The sequence below is a fragment of the Phaenicophaeus curvirostris genome, chromosome 3 (genome assembly GCF_032191515.1).
Source record: "Phaenicophaeus curvirostris isolate KB17595 chromosome 3, BPBGC_Pcur_1.0, whole genome shotgun sequence".
NCBI classification, from domain to species: Eukaryota; Metazoa; Chordata; class Aves; order Cuculiformes; family Cuculidae; genus Phaenicophaeus; species Phaenicophaeus curvirostris.
In genome coordinates, this window is record NC_091394.1 from 10,817,935 (window position 1) to 10,835,789 (window position 17,855).

Below are 17,855 nucleotides of genomic sequence, written 5' to 3' on the forward strand. Positions count from 1 at the left end.
ATTTAGGCTGGACATTAGGAAAAAATTCTTCACAGAAAGGGTCATTGGGCACTGGAACAGGCTGCCCAGGGAGGTGGTTGAGTCACCTTCCCTGGAGGTGTTTAAGGTACGGGTGGACGAGGTGCTGAGGGGAATGGTTTAGTGTTTGATAGGAATGGTTGGACTCGATGATCCGGTGGGTCTCTTCCCATCTGGTGATTCTATGACTCTATGACTCCCCGTCCTTCTTCAGGAGGGAGGAAGCGCCGCCCTCTGCTGGGAAGGGCGCAGGCCAACCGGCACGCGCGCCCGCCCCCTCCCCGCTCTGGGACGGCCCTGGGGACCGCTCCGCCCTCGGCCTCGTCCTCCACCCCCTCCCACCCCCGGTGACGCCCGTCCGGGGCGTTGCGGCCGCGCTGCCCGCCCCGCGGGTGCCTTCCCCGCCGCCGCCGCCATGCAGCGCTCACTGCGCGCCTGCCGCCGCCTCGGGCTCCTCGCGCGCCGCCCTCCGCCGCCGCCCGCCCCGCGCTGGGGCCCGCGCGCCGCCATGGTGGGTGAGCGGCCGGGGGGCGCGCGCGCCCGGGCCTCGCGTGGGGAGGGGAGGGGGGGAGCGTGCGCCGGGCCTGAGGAGCGGGGGGGGGGGGGGGGCGCGAGCTGAGAGGGAAAGGACTGAGGGGAGTGGGAGGAAAGGGGAATGGGGCGGTGTGAGGCTGGGTAGGTGGCGCTGCCTGCGTCGGCCGCGGCCCCTTCGTCCGGCTCTACAGCTACAAATTGGGACAAAAGAACCTGCCTTCGCACAATGACAGAGCGGCTTGAGTTGGAAGAGCCCTCAAAGGTCATCCAGTTCCAGCCCCGTGCCGCTGGATCAGGTTGCTTGTCCAACCTGGCCTCGAACGCCTCCAGGGATGGAGCGTCCGTGGCTTCCCTGGGCAGCCTGTGCCACTGCCTCACCGCCCTCACAGGAAAAAAATGTCTTCTTAATATCTGATCTAAATCTCCCCTCTTTCAGCTTAAAACTGTTCCCCCACATCGTATCGCTGCACTCCCTGATAAAGAGCCCCTCCCTAGCTTTCCTGTAGGCTCCCTTTAACTACGGGAAGGCTGCTGTAAGGTCTCCCCAAGCCTTCTCTCCGGGCTCAACAACCCCAACTCTCTCAGCCTGACCTCCTAGGGGAGTTGCTCCAGCCCTCTGATCATTTTTGTGGCCTCCTCTAGACTCGCTCTAACAGATCCATGTCCTTCCTATGCTGAGGACTCCCATTCTCACAGAAATGGTCTGTCTGGAAAATCTCTGAGACTGCTTTAAAACTGTGGAGCTTTCAGCTAAGAACTGTCAGTAACCTCAAGCAGGCACCCTCAGTTACTGTTCAGGTATTAGCTGGTTGACTGTCTGACTGAAACATGAGTGGAACACGTTTATTGTGTGAAGTTCAGAGTCAAAACGAAAATTATGTTCAGATAAGGAGCTCTGAATCTCAGTGTCACAAGCTAGGACATAGCAGGGAAACGTTAGTCTTAGGTGCATTTCTGAGTTCACTTTTTAAAACGAAGTAACTTGAGCCTGTCAGAAGAATTCCAGCAGCAGAGCGTTAAGGATTTAGAGTTATAGAATGGTTTGTGTTGGAAGGGACCTTAAAGATCATCCAGTTCCAAACCCCCTGCCACGGGCAGGAACGCCTTCCACTGGGTCAGGTTGCTCATCCAGCCTGGTCTTGAACACCTCTGGGGATGGGGCATCCGCAGCTTCTCTGGGCAACCTGTTCCAGTATCTCACCACTCTCTTCGTGAAGAATTTCTTCCTAATGTCTAGTCTAAATCTTACCCCTTCCAATTTAAAGCCGTTCCCCATAGTCCTTGTAAAAAAAATCCCAGTTTTCTTGCAGGGCCCCTTCACGTACTGGAAAGTCGCTATAAGGCTTCCCCAGAGCTTTCTCTTCTCTTGGAGCTGAACAAGCCAACTCCCTCAGACTGTCCTCATAGCAGAGGTGCTCCATTCCTCTGATCATCTTTGTAGCCCTCCTCTTGATCCGTTCCAACAGTTCCATATCCTTCTTATATTGGGGATTCTGGAACTGGACACAGTACTCCAGGTGGGGTCTCATGAGAGCAGAGCAGAGGGGAGGAATCACCTCCCTTGACATGCTAGCCATGCTTCTTTTGATGTAGCACAGGATATGTTGTAAATTAATTTTATTACTTAGCTTACCAAAATAGTTAATAAATGTAACTAGAGCATTGGTTCCCGATCTGTGATATTTATTATGGTATGAAAAATGGCATTAAAAAAACAAGCTTCCAAATGAGTGATTAAACTGCATAGTCAATGCAACATACCTGTGTAAGAAAACCTGGGTCAGAGTGCACTGTGTAGCCAGTGGCCTGTCAAATGGTTCCTTTTTTTATTTTTCTCTTTGGCATTATCTAAGAAAAACATTGTACGTTGTGGTTCTCAGTTGCTTGCTGGAGACCCAGTATTAATGAAGGGCTGCAGCCTTGCATTTTGATCTTTGCTGGTCAGAATTATGACCTGTCTTCTAAATAGACCTCTTTAATTGTGTGGGTTTAAATAACAGCAGAAGTTACAGCAAAATGTCCCTCAGTGAATGTGGAACTCAAGCAGCCCTCGAATTCTTACAGGCAAATTTTGTACGTTCCTACTTTGAGAGGACCAACAAAAATGTACCAGTGGGTATTTAAATTAAAAAAAACAAAAACAAACCAAAAAAACCCACCACTTTTGGATGTTTGCAAGAACTTTTCAGCATTTTTTTTGAAACACCCCGTATAGACACAACCAAACATGCATGTTGTCCTGTGATATCACCATTGTGTTGCACAAGATGTTTTAAATGGAATTGTGGTCTTAATGGTCCTTCTTCAGCTGAACGTTGTAAAATATTTGGGTTTATTTTCTAAAGTGTAAATTTCAGAATTTGTGGCTCGATATTATAAAGGAAAAATGACATGTAAAATGGAAGCATTCTGCCTCTGCTAAAGAAGAGCAGTTGAGCACAAATTCTGTTTTCTGCCAGGCCTTTAAAGATTGGCTTTGAAATGCTAATAATGATCATTCTTTGAATTGAAATACTTGCATCCGAAAGTTGCTACATCCTTAAATCAATGTAATTTTCCACAGGAATCGTTATTGCAGCAGTTCTGACATTTGAGTATCTCCCAGTGTGTTATGGTGCAATCAGTCCTAGCTGATATGTTCCCTGCAACAAGGCAAAAGTACAGTTATGTTTGCCTAACTGTGTATGCTTTGGACTATGGCTTCTTGGGATTTTGGGAAGAAGAGTACACTTGGTCAGCCCTCTTAAATACACGCATATGTATTTGTTTTGTAAAGGTGAGGAGTGGTAGTTCTGAGCTGAGAGCTGCTGTAGCTGTCATAGAAACTAAGTGAGCACAGGAGTTTGCCCTGGCTTGTGGTGCAGTTGCTAAGTCTCCTTCTGGCTTCCCCTGTGGCTCACTGGTGTGGGAGCAGGCGGCTGGCACCAGGGTGCCACTGTTGCAGTATTTCACAGCAGGTTCCCTAGGCAGGGAGTGACTGCAGAAACTAATTTGGTTATGGGAACAGGGACCTTCAGCTCCTAAACTCAGTCAAGAGGGTGAATTTTGTCTAAGGAGTGAGGGAAGGATGTTTTTTTACATAAAAATTCAGACAGTAACTTATGCAGGTTCCGCATTAAACTGAAGGTAACACTGAAGTTTAGTTACTTTAGTATGTATGAAACATATCGCTTTGCTTTTCAACCTAATGTCTCTAGTTACTCTGTTAATCAGCAAATGACGTTCAGCTTTAAGCAGCTTACACTGTTAACACCATTGAGTTTGTGAATATATGTAAGGTGGAATTGGCTAGGAAAAGGATTTTTATTTACTAACAGGATTTAATTGTTAAGAGGTACTTGTATGGGAAGGCAGCGATCCTATTTATCTTTATTTCACCTTTGTTGACATTGGAGTTATGTAAGTTTGAGGATTCAGTTGTGCAACTGTTAGCATTTTTGTCTTGAAAGGTTACAGGTAGTTTAACTTTTTTTATGTTGTTTGAGCATGGATAATTCTGGTACTTGAACCAGTGATGACATCAAGAGCTGGGCTTGGAACCGAATCAATTCTGCTCATCCAGCTCCAGGAAAAACTTGATATTGTCTGCTTACACAAGGTATCCAGATATCAAAAAGCAAGGATTTCAGATGCATCAATGATATGTACTGTTGGAATATTAACGTGTGCACACATAAAGTAAGGCCCGCAAGCATCTCTGTTAAACGTTTTTGGTAGAAAGATACTAAATGTTGACTCTGTTCTGTTTCTTGTTAGCATGTAAATGAATGCTAGGTGATTAAAATAGGATAAAGAGGAGGAACATAGGAATGCAATATTAGTCCACACTAAGCTTTATATTTTTGTGAGGTCAGCATCTGGGAGAGCATCAGCCAAAACACAAGGTGTGGGGAGCGGGACAGCAATGTGAGAGCTAACCCTTGCTGTTTTGGGGCTGGGCTGCAATTTCTTCTGGGTCATGTGCGTGACCTGCTCTGCAAGGATGCCCTAAGCAGGTGGGTCTGGTGTCTTTGGTATGCAGCTGCTGTAGTACCTGAGGGCAGAGCATCTCCGTCTGGCTGGGAATGCTGCTTAGGACTGTAAAAAGGTTGGAACACCCCTCACCACTGCTGCCTGGAGCTTAGTGTCCATGGTTACAGACCTGGACTGGCTGGTGCAGAAAGTCAGTGTTGCTGGAGAAGGTGATCTGCCCAATATGCATCAGTGCTCCTGTTCTTGAGACCCATCAAGCAAGACGCAAGTAAAACAGACAAAGAAAAGAAAAGAACAGTCCAACTTCAGAAGTGGACATGTAGGGGAAAGTAAGAACTGTGCAAACTTAAATGATGCTTTCCTCTTACTGTGACCTATACTCCTCATTTTCACGTCAGAGGATTTCTTGAGTCGGTGGTTTGGCTGTGTAATAACCCAGTTTAGATCTTTATTCTGAGTGCTCATCTCATCTTTCACGAACTTGTGCAGACTTCTTGCATCTGCAGCATCAGCTGGCAAGGAGTTTTGTCTGTCTGCTGCTATTGTGAAGAGCTGCTTCCTTTTCCTTGCTTTGAACCTGACTCCTACTACCCTGTTGTTATGGCACCTCTTTTTGTATCGAGGTGACAGTGAACACGTAATACCCATTACCATTCTACCAGTGTTTTTATTGACCTCAGTTTTCCTTCAAACCCCAAGTTGTCTCTCTTCTGAATGAAAAAGTCAGTTGTCTAAAGAAAGCTCTTCCCTACCTTCCATCAGCCTTATTGCCTTTCTTTGAACTGTTTCCAGTAATATGCTTTTTGAGATAAGAGAACCAAATATGCACAGATTTGTGGAGGAACCGAGGTGCCAGGGCAATGTTTCTTTGGCTGCGCTGCAGCACTGCCTGCCTGCTCTGATAAAGTCAACCCAAGGACTCACCCAGAGCCTGGCGTTCTATATGTATATAACGTTCTTACTGGCTATGATTAAGAATTAAAAAAGTCTTCTTCCTCTTCTTGAAGACTATGCAAGAAGGTCATCTTCTTTTCTGGGGAAGGATGAACAGAAAATTGGGACTTTGCTGACCAAGGCACAGGGAGAGGAAGAGCAAACTGCTCTTGCTTGTGTCCAGACCAATAATCTTTATAGACCTGCCTGTGAATGTGATCACATCAATGCAGATGAATGGGTTGTTTCACAAAAAGTAAAAAAATTCTTCTTAGTTGGTATATGTCAGTTAACTTTAGTTTACCTCTGGGTGTGTGAGATAATAAAGTGTGCTAGGTATACGTGATACAGAGATACTGCCTTACTTAACTCTCCTACAAAATATTCCTAGATGCAGTTTATTTGTGTTACACAGCTTTTTTGGTTAGGACAACTGTGTTCCTGGCTTATTAGGCCTAAGAAGATAATTAATTGTCTGTAACTTGAATTAATTGTTCCCTTCCAGCACTTTTCTCCTGTCCTGTGCGCGGTGTGGATTTCAAGTACCACATGTCTGTTGCCTGGCTGACTGCCATCTGGGTTCTTACTGTGCTAATTCATTCAGCTGGTTAAAACAAAACACCAGTTCTGTAAATTGTGGGATAAGTTACTCATTCTTCAAAAAGAAGAAACAGATCTTTTGTCAGGCTGGTGTGTTTCGCACAGTGGGCAGCTGAGGCTGCCTGTCACCAGCGGGCCTGCTAGACTATGCAGTGTTAGTAATTGTGACTGTTAGTGAGGCAGGTGCTCAAACTAGAAAAATGTCTTAACTTTGAAAAAAATAGTTAGAAAAGTGCCTATGCCTTGCTGTGTGTCTTTGTTTTAATTTTTTTCCCTTTCTTGCGCATATTTTCTTAACTGTATCTGCTTTCAAAAAGAATGTGCTGTTTACCAGTGTTTGAAATATATTTTTCCCTCTCCATAGTCCAGCCAAGAGGCTTTTAGGATAGAATATGATACTTTCGGTGAACTAAAGGTGCCGAGTGACAAATACTATGGTGCCCAGACTGTAAGGTCTACAATGAACTTCAAGATTGGAGGAGTTTCAGAAAGAATGCCAGTGAGTAATATAACGCTGTGTTCTTTTTTTTTTCCTCTTTGAGCATGTTTAGAATGTGGGAGTGAATACCTTCTTCTTAGACCTCTGCTGGCAATACAAGCAACATGGAATTTTAATTAAAGTTAGAAATTCCATGGCAAGATATTGTTCTGTGTTAGAATTCTTTTTTTCATTTAAATAATTTGAATGTTGCTTTTGTATAATTATTTTATTGTGTTGCTTAGTTTTTGTATTAAGATTAATAAGATTAATGGAAATCTTATTTTTCATTTTTCTGGACACGAAAATTGAATAGAATAGTTTGTTTGCCATAGCATTATGTAGTTTGTTATTGAACATGTTTAGTGTAGCATGAGTTGATATAAAGTTGCTCTTTCACATGTAGCTGTGCATAGAGCATTAGTGTGTGTGGGCTTTGTCATGCACTGACTTTCCATGTACTGAAATGCAGATCAGTTTGCCCTCAAAAGGCTATTTTAGAAATAAAAGTAGTTTTCCTTTTCTGTTCATTTTATTGCATGTAATCTGTTTCAACACATGAAGCATACCTGTCTTATAAAGAAAGGATGAGCTGTGAACTACTTTCTGTGCTACTTGGATAAATAATACTGATAATGGGAGCATAGGTTATGTGACTTAATTGTTCTTCAGTTTGTTTGATGGATTACTGCTGGATTTAAGTTCAGAAAGAGTTTGATTTAGAACTAGACCTGTGCTATAGATTCCTAAAAAGTCCTTTGAGCGGAAAAAAATAGGTATTTAAACTTATTCTTGTGTTGCAGGTTCAAGTTATAAGGGCTTTTGGCATCTTGAAGAGAGCAGCTGCTGAAGTAAATCAGGATTATGGTCTTGACCCAAAGATTGCTAATGCTATCGTAAAGGCAGCAAATGAGGTAGGAACGAACGTTTCAAAATAGTAGAATGGCCATTATATTTTTGCTAAGCTTCTCATGGGATGTTTGGAGAAACAAAGGGAAGGCCTCTTGCATTTCTCAGATTGTTACAAGGGAGGAATTTATTGCTAGTAAATTTTGCTTTTCAGCTTGAGGAATCATTTACTTAGTGTTTTGCTGTTCTACTTCCTACATTCATAGAAATGATAGAATGTTCAAATACATTTTGATACTTAGGTTATAAAACCAGTGTATTTTTTCTTCTCTGTTAAGTTTACTCATTACTTGCACAGCATTGACTCTTACCAGATGAACAGTATTAAAAAAACTAGGAGGGGAGTAGAATCTCAGTTCATTGAGCTAATGTGAAGTCTGACATGCTAAGCAAAGCTTTTTCATTTTGGAAGTCTCCAATCTGTTAACAATTGCATTTTGGTAATGTGAGACCATTTGCAATCTGAGTAGTTTCTCTATTACTAGTCTCTTTCCTCTTCAGACTTAAGCTTACTAGTAAATCTGTGCTTTCTAAGTATCACTTTTATAGCTAAAGAGGACATGATGTGACACTCAGAGGCATCTCCTCTTTCTCAGGATAAATGCCATCCAAGTGCACAGAATTGTGAATGACCATTATTTGAGGTATGGTAATATCAGGTGTGTTGCTTTCTATAAATCAACAGATACATTTATCTTGAAGCGTTGTTTTACCGAGGTTTCTTGTTCTGATTAGCTTCAAAATATTTCAGTATTTGCAGCTCTATCTTCTTTCTACCAGCTGTAGCACCATAAGTCCCAAGACCCAGGAGCTTTGGAGAACTCCAGAATACGTTCAATTTCTTCTTCTGGTTTCTAGGGTTCTCCTAGTTAAAAGTGGATCAGGATTTTTGGTGGCTAAAGGCTACCTAGTTTAGATTCATGAGTTTCTGAAAGTTGTTTGGGGCTTTTTTATTGTGTTTTAAAAACATCCCTGCAGTGATATCCTATTCCTTACCTCCAAAATAGTTTTCTAGTATAACTTAAAAAGAAAGCAAGGAATGAATTTGTTCTTCGAGGTGGGAACTTTGTCACTGTATAAGATGGGAAATACCCAAGATCCTTTACTGAAGAGCACAATTCCGAGACTGATGTATCCCGATAATCTGGAGGTAGTTATCTAGCCTCAGAGTTGTAACAACAGATCCTTTGCTTTCCATTCTCAACTTTCCTGAGGCTAAGATACACAGAGGTGATACTTCTGAGCACAGATTTTGATACTAACACACATTTAGAAAAAGCTCTGTGTGCATATGAAGTTCAACAGGCTCAAAAAAATGTGGATCAAACAGCAGAATATTTGTGCCTGTTTGTCTGTTTTAGTTTGAGATGGCAGTTGTCATTGCTTGCCTGCAGAAGATATAAGTTGGTATAGCCACCTCTGTCTGATCAGGACCTTGTTCCCACGGGTAATCAACCAGTCAATACCTGGAAATCCATGTCATATTCATACTTGTCTGTGTGTGTAACATACCCAGTTGCAGCAGTCACTAGTCCTTTTTAGGCGTCTCAGTTTAAAGGTTTATGTCCAAGGCAGCATTAGGGAAAGCACGCCTTGCAGGAAGAAGGTGTTTGATAGCAGCAGCCATCTGTCAGCTAATTGTGTTGGTGCAAAATCCAGTACCTACAAGTGTTTGTCATAGGTCGGGAATTTCCCTACATTAAATTTATTTCTGGAGAAATTTTTGAGACCAATTATACAAATATGATGTACTGCACGTGCACGGCAAATGACCATTGACACAAACCCTTCTTCTGGGAACTCTTTCCCATAAGGAATGGACTTCCGAATGCCTCTAATTTAAATTGTTTTATGGTTGTGATCAGTGTTCCTGATGAAATTTTGCAGCTGTTGAGAAAGAAGTGTACCCATGCTGATTCCTCTGTATCTCAGAATTCAGCATCTTCAAAAAGCATAGCAAAAGCTTTTGCTCTTTTAATATCTAGGATTGCATCGAACTATTGTAGTTATTCTAGTATGAATTCACAATTGTTATAGGTAGATTTAGAAATAGAACAGAGAAGGTTATTTGAATTATAGCCATAGAATTCTCAGTTTTATGCTTTTTAATTTTTTTCTTCCAGTAGAACAAATTTTCTTTCTCTTTTTCCCATTTAGGTAGCGGAAGGGAAATTAAATGATCACTTCCCGTTGGTGGTGTGGCAGACTGGGTCTGGAACTCAAACCAATATGAATGTCAATGAAGTCATCAGCAACAGAGCCATTGAAATAATGGGGGGCAAACTGGGGAGTAAAAACCCAGTACATCCGAACGACCACGTTAACAAAAGCCAGGTCAATATACATGTACTACTTTTAATGTCAGAAGTATTTTTTCTAATTGTGAATCTTTATTTCTCTCATAGTCACTGTTTAGATATAAAAAAAAAGGAGTGTTTCATATAGCTTTGGCAACTATTTTCCAGGTTTTTCAGTTTAAGTGAACTTTAAAATGTTGTTTATTGACACTGTGAGTTTTGGAGATTAAAAATTTTGAACTCATTCATGACAGATGAATTCATACATGATGTAGTGGGCAGAGGGGGGTTGGTGACAACCACTGATACTGCAAATAGTCTTCAAGAAGTTAAATACAGGTCCAGTTACTAAAGTTTGGATATTTATAACTGTTATATACATAATGCATTATATAAAGCACGTAGGAAGAATAACAGGAAGAATGGCTGAAGTTCTGTACTGGGTAAATAAATTATCCATTTCATTTTTTTTCCCTAACGATCATGGTAGACATTTTTACTATACTTCACTCTTAATATTTGCTTCAGATTAACTGAAGTTTAAGCCACTGACTCAGTTTTATTCCTTCCTGATCTTTTGTACTTACTCAGTGTCCCGGGAACTATGGATTTAACACTACCAAAGCAACACGTAGGTGTTGCAAAGTCACCTACAAATCCTTTAAAATCGTCCATCTGTTTACTTGTCTTTTTTCTTTTCTCCAGTGTTTTTGTGACCAGTCTACTTATGTAGTTAACTTCCTGTGGGTATAGTTATAAAAAGTTGACTTTATCATTAAGATGCTGAACTTTTAGTTCAGAACTGAGTTTAGAATATTTGACTATTCCTGCAGATTGACTTGCAGATTACTCCAAAGTTGCTTACTCTTAGTTTCTTCTTGTTTTTATATATATATATGCAAAGAAAATAAAGCCATACATGTACATCCTACAGCAACAACGGTGAGAGAAGCCTGTCAATAAATTTCTTGACCTTCCTTCACAGAGTTCCAACGACACTTTCCCAACAGCAATGCATATTGCTGCTGCCCAGGAGGTTCATGAGGTGTTGTTACCTGGACTAAAGAAGCTCCAGAATGCACTTGAAGCAAAATCCAAAGAGTTTTCTCAAATCATAAAAATAGGACGCACTCATACACAAGATGCTGTTCCACTTACGCTTGGACAGGTAAAAAAAAAAAAAATTATGTGTTTGTTTGGAAAATTCTTGTGAATATATTGAAGGAAACTGAGGCAAACTTGAGGAAGCTTAAATTAGCTTAAGAAAAATAATAGAAAACTGTCTGAATCTCCATCAAAGTATTCTCATCTTTATTGGAGTTTGCTGGATGCTCTACTCTACCGAATCATAAATTTTCTTAATCTTTTTCTGTGTGTTTTATTTCTAACAGTAGTGAGATATAAATTATATAAAAATCACGTTCCATTATCAAATAACACATGATGTTTTTATTGCACTGACACTGCAAGGAAGAAGGTAATTAGTCAGTAATCTTTAAGCTTATATAAATGAAGCTTTGTCAACAGACAAAGCTACAAAGTATTTTGAATGAAAAATCTTTATGACACATGATCATGTATATATTTCGTAGCAAATCTTTGTTGTCGTATTGCCAAAAATGGCTTATATTTCATTACGTTGGTAATGAATTAACTTAAACTGAAATTGTAATAATCCATGTAAAATTTGTGGTTTTTTTTTTCCAAGAATGCTTAGGTGGGTTTTTTACTAAATAAAATTTAGTAAAATCTGTTTCTCTATTGCACCTTAGGAACATTAATTTAATCTGAGAGCTGATTTACCTTAGTTTCAGGTGCTGCTAAGTGCACAACTGAAATAAAAGGCAAGAGAAAGATGTATTGTTAATACGTTTTTATCTGTAATTGTTCATACTGTGAGAGCCAACTTCTAATATATGTAAATTTTTCCTGTTATTGAAAACATGCTAAGGTTTAGCATCTGCCTCATGCCTTCAGTGCCTTCAGGTTTTTGAAGAAACTAGTTCAACTGTGTTAAAAATCTAAATAATTCTAGATGCTTATTCTTGGTTGTTGTCTTTCTTCCTTTATTTTGTCCTTCTCTCTTTCAAAGGAATTTAGTGGCTACGTGCAACAAATTAAATACGGTGTGGCTAGGATTGAGTCGACCATGCCAAGAGTGTACCAGCTGGCAGCTGGTGGGACTGCGGTTGGTACAGGATTGAACACCAGAATTGGTTTTGCTGAGAAAGTTGCTGCTAAAGTGGCTGAACTCACGGGTGAGGAATGGTGTTTCGGAGTTGTCAGTAAAGCAGTGTATGTAACATACAACCAAATTCAAACTAAATCTTTCAGCTTGCATACTTCTCATAAGAAGTATTGCATTGAATCTGTTTAAGAAATAGCTTTGTGAGGTATTGTCTAGAGAAGAGAGAGATGAACTTACAGTGTTATTGATTCAATTCTTTATTAAACTAGTCATGTGTTTGATTATCAGATTTATGTCTACCAGGAAGGGCCTCATAGGTTTAATGTTTCTTGTGATCCCTGCAGGTTTGCCTTTCGTCACCGCTCCAAATAAGTTTGAAGCTCTTGCAGCTCATGATGCCCTAGTTGAACTCAGTGGTGCTATGAACACAGTGGCATGCAGTCTGATGAAAATAGCTAATGATATTCGTTTCCTGGGTTCTGGACCACGCTCTGGACTAGGAGAACTCATCTTGCCTGAAAATGAACCAGGAAGTAGCATCATGCCAGGTACAGAGAAAACATCCAGAAAAATTGCCTTTTTCTTTTGTTATGGACCACTAACTTTTAATAGATATTTACCAAACACCACCAGAAATGTCAATAAGTCCATGATTTAACACTTCTGTCAGCTTTTATCTTCTGCCATATTTTGCTAAAATTTGTGCTTATAAAAACGCTTGTTTGCACAGCAAAGTACATGGTCGAGAGTAGTGTCTGTAAATGAATGACTTTATTAATACAGGCATACAACCTTCTTTTAGAGTTGCAAGATCTCTACTGTTTATATTTAAAGGCTTCTCTGAAACAAGCTTTAAATGGTCCCGTCTATGAATTGTAGCAATATCATGATGTAAATTGACTTCTGGCTTTACTTCTTAGCATGGTTAGTGTTACGTACCCGCATATTCCCTTCAGCAATGATCCCATTGTATGGAAGGATGAGAAAGCAAAGAATAATATTAGTAATCGTTCCTTGCTTCTCTTTTGAAAAAGTATGTGTATGTGCATGTTGTACATCCAAAACTATTGTAAGCGTATTCTTCCTGTATGATAAATTATAAAAGAAATGGGTCATGAGCATATCTGGCTTTCAAAAAAGCAGATTATGAATGTTCTTATTAGGATTATTTCTAGAAATTAAAGCAACCATAAAAGTTTCTTGTTAGGAGGCCACTCTGATTTATTGGGTTTGGATTTTTTTTCCTGATAAAGTAAACAGTGTGTTAATTTTATTACGAAGTATTTCTAACAAATTAGTAATGCTTTTCTGAAGTGGACTGAGATTTGGTAATGAGTTACCAGCAATGCCTGCTTACACAAATAAAGACAAGTTATAATCTCTTAAGAATTAACAGCTGCTTAGCTCAAGCATGTTTGATCCAGCCCATAAAGCCCTGCTGGATTGCCATGGCTGCTTTAAAAATCCTAAGTGAATTACTGAAATAGTAGAGTGAATTTAATATCCATGGAAATTATTTCCTTTCTGAGGTGCACAAATACAGGTAAGTGAGACAAAACAGCTTTTGTTGAATGTGATTTGGTCAATGGGGGAAATACTGCATTTAAAAATTTATTTTTATTTTTTTCTTCTGTGGTAACCTTTTTCTCTCCCTCCCACAACCAGGAAAAGTGAACCCTACCCAGTGTGAAGCTGTAACCATGGTGGCAGCCCAGGTTATGGGAAACCATGTTGCTGTTACTGTAGGAGGTAGCAATGGACACTTTGAACTGAACGTTTTTAAGCCCATGATGGTAAGTTATTTCATAAAATTTGAAATGCCTAAGACTGTTAAAGTCAGCATTCGTGCAATCAGATGACTCGAGGGAAAAAAACCTCCATGAATACAAGCACCAGAGGAGCTGATAAAATGTGCCAACAAATTTTAATTTTTTGTATGGTAAGTCCTTGTTACACCTTGGAACAGGTTTTTACGTGTAATTATTTTATGCAGATAAGTTTTCATCTTAAAAATGTATGCTTATCATCATCTAAGGAAGTCCAAAGCTGAAGGGATTTTGGTATTTTAGCTAAAAATGAGGATTTTTTTCTTTAACAACTACCTCTTACTAATTTCTGTTACTGCTGAATACTGAAGGTTTATGTGCTTTTGGCAAGTGAGTCATGTAAAATCGTAATTATTAGTCTTGGAATTCAGTATTTAAAATAATGTTTGCCATCTACAATGCAAGCAGGATACACTTAGCTACATTGTGTGTGTTAAAGGTTGAAGGAATAGTAAAGATTTTGGTGTAGGTGCAATAGTTTATAAAGAATGAAGCTGACTTGTGGAAAAGATCCTAATATTAAATAGAAACAAAAGGAAAGGTCTTGAGATTTTGTCATTCTCTTAGAAATAACATTGACAGAGGAAGCACCAGGTCATACATTATTTTTCTATGCCACCTATACCGACTGATGCTGCTTTTTTATTATGCCTGCAAGAAATGATTGAAGAAAATAGAAATCTTATCATAAAATCAGTGTTTGTCTCTTCCTTAGCGAGTCTGCTTAGAGTACTGTTTTTCCTCGTCATCTGAACAAACAACTTGTAAGCATTCAGCACCTGGTTTTCACAAAAAAAGAAAAATAACCCTGTTGAACAGCCAGGAGATGTCCCTAGCAGGAGATAAATTTTGATAGAAACAAACACCTCAAGAAAGGCTAACTATACATTGCTGCTGGAAAGTGACAACAAAATGCTTTTGTGGAAGATGACAATTTTCCTGGCAGAGACTTATTTTGCTACCAAGGGAAGAGACTATGAGTGAAATACCTGATATTTGTCAGTGCGACCTACACAAACCCGTGCACATCAGTCTCTTGCAGATACCTGTGGCTGGGGTGAAGAGAGAATTAGTCATAGTTTGTGCTTTTCCCAGTGTTTTATTTTACTGACAAAGAATCTGTATTGCTTTTTTAAGCCCAAACATATCTCCAGGTACGTTTAGCTAGAACAGTAAATAGAGCATGCGCTTGAAAACAAGAATTAGCTTTCCTATTGTTGCCAACTTCAGTGAGTGGCTAGAACTCCCATATCCATCTGAGATACTGTTATTGATGCTTCAGTGAGTGGCTAGAACTCCCATATCCATCTGGGATACTGTTATTGATGCTTCAGTTTGTCATTTTGGCAGCATAAGCTGAAGACCAGGAAACCTTCTTTCTGTCACAACAACTCTGTCTTAGTCCGTTAGATCTCTTTCAGGGCTGATTTTGCCAGTTGCAAGTCAATGTGCATTTTCTAATGTTGAGGCAAATCCAACCAAAATTTAGTTATGCCAGCAGATCGTCTTCTTTTAAGAGAGTTTGTTCAATCCCCGTAGATTTTTTGGGCACATATTGATGTAATTTAAGCAGCTGTTGTGATTGTCAACACCAGGATTTTAGGGTTTCTTTTCTCAAAACAAGTGGCTGTCAGTTCCACCCAGCAGGAGCTGCGTGCAGTTTTGATCCTTTTCTAGTTGTCTGTAATTCCATTCTCTGAAAACTTGGCTCTACAAGACAGCAGGTTAACTGAAAACCAGAATTTCAGGTTTATTTTATGTAGTTACGACCTTGGCAACCAATGATGAGTTACAGGGTGGTTTTCAATCCATATATATATGGATTGTCAAAGTAGAGGACTAATGCCAGACATTATTGTACTTCATATTTTTAGATGTCTTCTCTTGATCGGTAGCTGAGGGGGGAAATGACAATGAATCAAATGCCTTCACGTGTATTTTTTACTTGGTGGTTTCTGAATGGTTGTAACAAAATGATTATACATCCTGTGGTTGTCTTTATGTGAGAGTTCTCCTGCTACTGAAAGCTTCTCACAAATTCTTCTGAATAGGAGTGGCTGAGCTTACTTTACCAGAGGAGGGTGTGTTATTTACTGTGCTGCTTTTCCACAAAGTGATGGCTGAAGAAGTGGATATTGCAGGGTGTGGGGCACACAGGTTACGAACAGATGTAGCAGGCTGGGCAGCTATTAATGTCTCAATTTAATCGTCGGTATTTCTTCTTTTTTTTTTTTTTGTTAGATTAAAAATGTTTTAAACTCAGCAAGACTTCTTGGAGATGTTTCTGTTTCTTTCACTGACAACTGTGTAGTCGGAATCCAAGCCAATACGGAAAGGATCAACAAACTAATGAATGAATCTTTGATGTTGGTAACAGCACTTAATCCGCATATAGGTAGGCTTACAACTCAGAAGCTTCTCAAAACATTGTAGAATCATAGTTGGGTTTGGATTGGAAGACACCTTAAAGATCATCCAGTTCCAACCACCCTGCTGTGGGCCGGGACACCTCCTGCTGGCTCAGGTTGCTCAAAGCCTCATCCAGCCTGGCCTTGAACTCCTCTGGGGATGGGGCTTCCACAGCTTCTTTGGGAAACCTGTGTCAGTGCCGCACCACCCTCACGGGAAACAATTTCTTCCTAATGTCTGATCCAAATTTCCCCTCTTTCAGCTTAAAGCCATTACCCCTTGTCCTAACGCTGCACTCAATGATAAGAGTCTCTCCCCACTGGAAGGCTGTGATATTATTATAAGAAAACCTTATGCAGTAACATTACTTGGCACACGTTATTTCTATTGTCACAGTGTTTAGGAGACCAAGTCATGGGTGAGGCCACAAGTTAAATTACTGTAATGTCACCAACTACTATTACTGATGAGGAGGATGTGTCCTCCTTGCAGTAGCCACACCATTGTATGATAAAAGTAATTCTGGTGAGAATCAAAAGGAAGGAGATTGGTAGAATTTGTGTACCTGTCACCCTGATTTGACTGCTCATAATAATGAGAAGTGAAAGAGCATAGTAGGAGGTGTTTTTTCTTTAAGGATGAAGTCACATAAAGCTTTGATCTAAACGCAGTAAGGCCAGTATAACAGAATTTATCTTCACTTTGCATGAAGAAGTTGTGTAATGCAGTTAGTGTGTTTACTGCCGGTTGAGTTAAACAGTAGAAACTAACAGGTTATTTCTCCAGAGGCCTGTTGCCTTACTTCCTTTCATACCTCTAACAAATCTCCTGAAACTGCAAATACCTAACGTGTTCGGTTTTATTTGTTACAGGATATGATAAAGCGGCAAAGATTGCCAAAACAGCACACAAAGAGGGGACGACGTTAAAAGAAGCTGCCATAAAGCTGGGGTTCCTTACATCAGACCAGTTTGATCAGTGGGTGAAGCCTAAAGATATGTTAGGTCCTCAGTAACTCCTGTATAAAGAAGTGGTGTTCTTAACGTAAAACAAATAAATTAAATAAACACAATGCCCTTGTTTCACGTTTTTGTGGTGTTATAAAGCATCATAGAATCACTAGGTTGGAAAAGACCCACAGGATCATCGAGTCCAACCATTCCTATCAAACACTAACCCAAGCCCCTCAGCACCTCATCTACCAGTCTTTTAAACGCGGCCAGGAATGGTGACTCAACCACCTCCCTGGGCAGCCTCTGCCAGTGCTTGATAACCCTTTTGGTGAAGAATTTTTTGCTGATGTCCAGTCTGAACTTCCTCTGGAGCAGCTTGAGGCCATTCCCCCTTGTCCTGTCCCCTGTCACTTGGGAGAAGAGGCCAGCACCCTCCTCTCTACAACCTCCTTTCAGGTAGTTGTAGAGAGCAATGAGGTCTCCCCTCAGCCTCCTCTTCTCCAGGCCAAACACCCCCAGCTCTCTCAGCTGCTCCTTGTAAGACTTGTTCTCCAGCCCCTTCACCAGCTTTGTTGCTCTTCTCTGGATTCATTCTCTTCTCTGGACTCATTCCAGAGCCTCAACATCCTTCTTGTGGTGAGGGGCCCAGAACTGAACACAGGATTCGAGGAGCGGTCTCCCCAGTGCCGAGTACAGAGGGAGAATAACCTCCCTGGACCTGCTGGTCACGCCGTTTCT

General features: G+C 40.6%; 1 protein-coding gene across 1 annotated transcript; it reads left to right on the plus strand.

The window, feature by feature from the left end:
• The first annotated feature begins 391 nt into the window (after nt 1-391).
• Nucleotides 392-17,236, plus strand: FH (fumarate hydratase). Its single transcript, XM_069853360.1, has 10 exons — nt 392-529; nt 6,422-6,556; nt 7,339-7,449; nt 9,602-9,778; nt 10,727-10,909; nt 11,834-11,999; nt 12,274-12,477; nt 13,595-13,722; nt 15,997-16,150; nt 17,037-17,236. Exons 1-10 carry the CDS (start codon nt 434-436, stop codon nt 17,177-17,179), a joined length of 1,497 nt encoding a protein of 498 aa, XP_069709461.1. The 5' UTR covers nt 392-433; the 3' UTR covers nt 17,180-17,236.
• Nucleotides 17,237-17,855: the final 619 nt, after the last annotated feature.

Excerpts from the sequence above, each read along its gene's own strand:
- FH (XM_069853360.1), top strand. The coding sequence starts at position 434 with ATGCAGCGCTCACTGCGCGCCTGCCGCCGCCTCGGGCTCCTCGCGCGC. Across the intron at positions 7,450-9,601 it reads TCGTAAAGGCAGCAAATGAG|GTAGCGGAAGGGAAATTAAA; the intron begins GTAGGAACGAAC and ends TTTCCCATTTAG. Across the intron at positions 12,000-12,273 it reads TAAAGTGGCTGAACTCACGG|GTTTGCCTTTCGTCACCGCT; the intron begins GTGAGGAATGGT and ends TGATCCCTGCAG.